Source organism: Quercus lobata, chromosome 5, assembly GCF_001633185.2.
Source record: "Quercus lobata isolate SW786 chromosome 5, ValleyOak3.0 Primary Assembly, whole genome shotgun sequence".
Lineage (NCBI taxonomy): Eukaryota > Viridiplantae > Streptophyta > Magnoliopsida > Fagales > Fagaceae > Quercus > Quercus lobata.
Genome location: NC_044908.1, coordinates 57644235 through 57650343, shown reverse-complemented (window position 1 = coordinate 57650343; position 6109 = coordinate 57644235). Strand labels below are relative to the sequence as shown.

Here is a 6109-nt window from a genome sequence, read left to right as displayed (position 1 = left end):
ATATTCCGTAACTTCTTTGTTTTGATACATTTAAAGTAAATATTTTGAACTTGATTTTCAGAATCAACAGCTTTAGTATTCTATGAACAGAGGAAGAGGATGACAGAAGCTTACTAGCAAACATACAAGGGGTCATACTGTTTACAATACTCCATTGCATAACTGATGCATATTAAGAATCCTGCATGAGTGACATAACGAATCCGATACCGACGAACTATATTTACAACCATGCCTTGATATTCAAAAAGCTAAGATTGTAACCAAAAAAAAAGGGGAAAAGTACATTGAATATAAAGGAAGAGTTTATAATAAACTATAAACTTATCATGCATATAGTTCTTACATATATCCAAAATAAGCTGGGTTTTTTTTTTTTCCAAAATGGCAAATTTATAATGTCCTTTCATTTAATAGGGCGAATTATTTTATTTTATAATCTATTTAATACAACCATAACTATGTCCAAGCAGTTTTATTTTAATAAGCCCCATAAATGATAAATACAGAAGAATAGAATGCCAATACTATAGATGGCAGTAAAGGAAACCAAAGGAGTCAAGTGGGTGTGTTCATAAGGTTTATTGATTCCTTATTTGTGATTGTACCCTTCCCCTCCGTGCACACCACCAACACACACACACACACCCAGGGAAAAAAAATAGAGCTGAAGAGAATAGTCATTTAATGATATAATATTAACCAATTACCAGCCAAAAGTGTGCAACAGCTAAAGAGCCTATTGAATCATTAAGAGGTATATAGAAGCAGGACTTGTACATAAGTCACTAGTATTGAACTCTATTTCATAAAATTTCAACAAGAATAATAATAAACCGGCATGCCATGATTATCTTGCTGCTTGATAGATAAAGGATTGTGCATCTAAAATTAGAAAAGAGTACAAAATGCATGCACAAAAGAGGCATATTTATCTACGTGGCAGGTCAGATGCAGTTCATTCACTTTATTATGAAAGAACTATTTTTGTAAGAAAAACACAATGCATATCATTTCCTGCTATATTTTACAACATGCACAACAGTTCTAGAAATGAATTTTAAATTGGTTAACTAAGAAGCATGGACACAAAACGGCAACAGGATGTTTCTTGAAAAACTAGGACATGACAGAAGAACAAAATAAGGCAATTAAATAATATTTATGTTAAGGTATATTTAAGCATATTGTATGTTTATTTAGATTTTAAAAATAAGTAATAGCCATCAATAAGTATAAAAACTTATCTAAAACTAATTTAAAAAAGCAATAATAGATAGCAAAGAAATACATTGATACCCATAAAAATGATGCTAAGAGTACAAACCAAGAGTAAAATGAACTCCAATAAACATCATGACCAAGAAAAAAGAATGCCAAAGCTTAACACTATTTCACAATTTGACATATTCAGCATATAAAACCATAAACAAAAAGTTTTTTTTTTTTTACTATCAATGCTAATCATTAAGTGCCCAGAGACTACCCAAACAGAAGCCAACAGAGTATAAGAAATAAACAAATAAAAAAGCAAAGTGGCCAGATGTGAACAAGATCGATTGGTGACATAAGGTCATACTGTATCAAGCAATGAGAACACGCTGGTGAACTTTCTCTCTTTCTCACCAATTGATGACGGAGAGACAGGAGCAGAGCACATCAGTAAGGGTGGACAGTATTGAGATTGAGTTCCAAAGTCACCGATTGATGGCTAGAGAGCGAGAGAAAGGGGAGAAAAATGTTTCAGAGTGAGAGACTATGTCCTAATTGTCTTTCTAAATATGAAACACTTCACAGACACAAAGGCAGCTGTGTCCCATGTGTGTCCATGTCCAACACAAACACTGGACTTTTTGGCGCATTCGTGCTTCCTAGCTGGTTACACTTTCTAGGACAAAAGAAATCATATAAGAAAATTATTAAACATTGTTAAGAACATTATGACAACTTAATAATAAGATATAAATACATAAGCCATATTCAGTTGTTATAATAGGGGTGACGCAGGACAACCAAAACAATTGAATAGTAAAATTGAAAGACAAGAAAATAAAGGGATATGATCTAGGAATTAGCACCTAGGCCTAGCTTGGAGTCAACACCAAACGAGGAAACTACTAAGAGTTAGCACTTAAGGTGGAACTGCAGTTAGCACCAGACCAAATAAACCCAAAGGGCCATTTTTTCATTCATCAAAATCTCAATCTCCCTTGAAAAGAGTACAATATTTTGCTTATATAGGAAAACTGAACACTAGTTCTAATTGGCATAGGAAACCCTAATTGCCTTTATTACAAAAGTAACCTCACTCCCATATATCAAAATACTAAGCTTAATAAACTAGTAGGACCTAAAACATTAGAATACAATTGACTTGCAAAAGTAAATAATACTAAATTAAAATAAAAGTTTTCTTGTGTCATCCACATCAGGGGGAAATTAAGGATTTTCATTTTCATTTTTTTCCTTGGGGAGCACATTTCTTTCCACTACTCAATTCATGCAAATAGATTTCCAACCACAAAGGCACTTTGTAAAGAGATGTTGAGCCAGACCCAATCGAGGTGAGTGTGTATGAGAGAATTTCCATCATATATTCAAACCCACCATATATTCACTACCAGCAAACCATCTATTCATTTATTTAATTATAAAGAGAAAAGCTACAGGTGAAGGGATAGATCCAGATCTGCTTCACCCTCTTTGTCATCAACAGAAATCCCCAACCCAGCAAAGGAGTCCTCCACATCCTTAAAAAGAAGTAGCTCTTTCTTCTGAGGTTTCTCTGTTTCTGCATGCAGGCTAGAGCTGATCTGAGGCCTTTTTGATGAATTCATCATGTCAGAGTTGCCCAGGACTTCACCTAAACAGCGTTTCCTACCTCCTTCACAAGTTAAAGCATTATTATACTTACCAACTCCAGTTTGGCCTGAACATTGACCATGACCTGGAGGCAAGGAACCAACAGTATTAGATTCCTTCATGCCAGTCAATTGGTTAGAGCCAAGACCAGAAGCAGGATCATTTATAGAATAGGCAGGATATGAAAGCTTACTAAGGTTGTGATGATGAAAGTTTGGCAAGTCACATCTAGGGGGGAATGGCATACCATCCCTAAATGTCCTCAATTCGTCAGTATTAAACTGACAGGCACCATATGAATTGAAATATGATGAGGGACCCATAGGAAAACCGGTGGTAGCAGGGCTAGCAGATGGAATAAAGAATGTCGAGGATGAAGGAGCAGAAGGATGAAATCCGGCACTGGCACTGCCATATGAAAGATTTGGTGACATGAAATACTGAGATCTGGCATATCCAACATTGTTCTGAGAGTAATTGCTCGCATTTACCCAGCTGGATTCATTTGAGCAGAAATTGGAGAAATCCAAATTAGAGGTCACCCCGCTGAAAAGTGTACTTGGATTATTCCAAGCACCTCCAGAGGAATTATCAGGCAGGCTCATGGATATGGGATTAAGGGCAGAACCAGTACCATCAATAAAAGTGCTGGAATGGACAGGATAGTTCCAGCTCTTCCACGCATTGATCTCCTCCTGGTGAACCCTAAGATGGGCCCCAAGAGCCTGGTGATTGTTGAACACCATTTTGCAATAGAAGCATGAAAGGAGACCCACATGCTTCTCAGCATTTTCTTTATCAGAGGGCAAGTAGGGATTCATTGCTTAAGTTGAAAATTGGGAACAGAGCTACTTTCAAAATGAAGAGATGAAAACTAGCGAGTGCAAGAACAATTTTGCTATGAACAATCTTGCCCCATTTCTTACCCCTTTATAGCCGTTTCACGGAAAGACATAGGTCATAGTGGTTACGAAAAATTAATGTATATGACAACTCTAATAAAAATCAATTAAGAGGAGCTACACAGAACGCACAAATGGAAAAAAGTTTCCCGGAAAAACCTACATGCAGTAACTGCTTAAAAGCAACCTTATCTTCAATAATCTATGCTAAGGATAGCCATTAATGCTCACAAAAAGCATCAACACCTTGCAAAACAAATTTCAACCCGTGTAAAGTCATGTAACAACCTTTCAGTAATTTATGGGATCCGTTGAGGGGTAATTTTGGAATCAATTTCTTTTTATTTTGGACCCTCACAGCTTAAAAAGTTTCCTTCTCAATGGTCATTGCATTACCTATATCATACAAGCATAGTTGATTGCTAAATTGTTTGAGTTCTTATGACTATATTGTTAATTCATTTTAATTCTTAAACGATGCCCAGGTAGTGTAGAGAATGGCAAGGGATGTTGGTCATTAAACCATGACTTAAAGGAAAGTTTTAATAATGTGAGCCTGACAGACCTTCCAAGCTTCAAAAAACCATATAAATGTCAAGTGTCTGCTATGAGCAAGAGATGATTAAAACATCATTAATGACCAGCTTGCTGTATTTTAACAGCATCTCACAATAATCTCAATCATATAATACTTTTGACATGACAAGTGAAACTAAAAATTTGTCACAAAAGTATGACCATACGGTTGGATCTTTAATGCGTAACGTACACAGACACACACAAACAGAAAAATTCTAACGTGAATCAATTCTCAACCAAATAATAACTAAGCACAATAATGACTTAAGCCTTATGTATAATTATGGCCTCAAGTCTACCCTAAATGAAGATGAAAAACATAAATGTTCCATAACTCAAAGACATAAATGACTATAGTCAATGATTAACTAATTAAATAAAAAATTTAAGTGCCTTGAAGAAAATTGAACAAAAGATTTTTCTTTCAACCAAAATTGGCAGGAAACCTACTAGAAGTACTGAAATTGTAATGCATCAATTTATTTTCCCTATGTCTATAAATTTCAATGACTTTTGATTGGGCCAGTAATTTGAAATATAGAACTTTCATTGAAATTGCCAATAAAGAAGCACTACCAGCACAAAAGAAACTTCCAAATATAAAAACTCTTAATCTAGGAAGACTTTATAATAATAAATAAGACCAAATTTGGCAAGAGTAAAACAATAAAGTCATAACCAAAAAACTATTGACCTTAAAACCTAACATCCAAAAATTTTTCAAAATGCTAGAAGGCCCTGAGAGTGATTGATGATATAGAATATAATTCGTCAAATTGAAATCTCATTTTCAGAAGCCTAGGAACAAAGCTAAAGCTCATAACAATTAAAAAAAGGCTTTTAAAGGTTATTCATATTTTCTTTTCTATAGGTACTCACAACCTATATTATATGGGATCAAACTGATAACCTCATCCTCCAACCCTTGTTTATGAGCGGTGAAGATGCCCAAGTACAATTGTCAAAAAAATGAGTGAAGTTTCCACAGATTATGTGGTCAAATCAAATTGACTTTTGTTTAAATTTGTTAGTCCAAAGTATGTTAGTAATTTCAGTAAATGCTGGACTGTGGGCAATAATTGCAGACACCAGCTTAAGATACTACTAAACAGGTCTAAATAATTAATTGGGCCTTGATGTGTCCTTTATCTTGACTCTTAAAGTTTCTAAATCTACTCTCTTTGTCCCAATCTAAGTGTCTTGCTTTCCTCTTTGGAATTTACCAAAATATATATCCACTTTCTAAAAGTGGAAATTCTTAATTCTTCAGTATCCTTTGTTACCCTTATATTTATAAAAGAATGAAAAAAAGACATAAAAAGTTGTGCCACCTCTAATATAAACTAAAGGACATAGGAAGAAGATAACTATATTTTTATCTTTTTATTAAAAATCATACCATTTCAAACCAAGACTTGTAAATTTGGATGTAGGGAGCATTTGTTTTTAGATTGAGTCTCATATTCCAATTAGAATGAGAAGATCCAAAAACCTCTAAAATCTCTCTTCTTCTTCTTCTTTTAATAAAAAATAATAATAAATAAATAAAAACTAGTGAGAATATCTTCGTGTTGGATAGAAATTTTCTGTCCCAGCTTTGAAGGGGACTTGCATTTTAGAAGTTGGAGTGGTTTGTATAGAGCAATTTTCAAAAAATCATAAATGATTATGGAGACCTAGATTTTTGTTGGCATCATTGGCTTGGGAAACATAATTCCGATATTTGGAATTTAGTTCCAAGTTGTTTGATATGGATTATTTGGACT

The 6109-nt window shown here is 34.2% G+C and overlaps 1 protein-coding gene across 1 annotated transcript; it reads right to left on the bottom strand.

Moving 5' to 3' along the window:
* Nucleotides 1-2663: 2663 nt before the first annotated feature.
* Nucleotides 2664-5833, bottom strand: LOC115990771. Its single transcript, XM_031114562.1, has 2 exons — nt 3056-5833; nt 2664-2947 (listed from the first exon to the last, which is right to left on the bottom strand). The coding sequence occupies exons 1-2, from the start codon at nt 3681-3683 to the stop codon at nt 2664-2666; spliced, it is 912 nt and encodes a 303-aa protein (XP_030970422.1). The 5' UTR covers nt 3684-5833.
* Between the last annotated feature and the right edge of the window lie 276 nt (nt 5834-6109).

Excerpts from the sequence above, each read along its gene's own strand:
- LOC115990771 (XM_031114562.1), bottom strand. The coding sequence starts at position 3,683 with ATGAATCCCTACTTGCCCTCTGATAAAGAAAATGCTGAGAAGCATGTG. Across the intron at positions 2,948-3,055 it reads CTTTCATCATCACAACCTTA|GTCATGGTCAATGTTCAGGC; the intron begins GTAAGCTTTCAT and ends CCTTGCCTCCAG.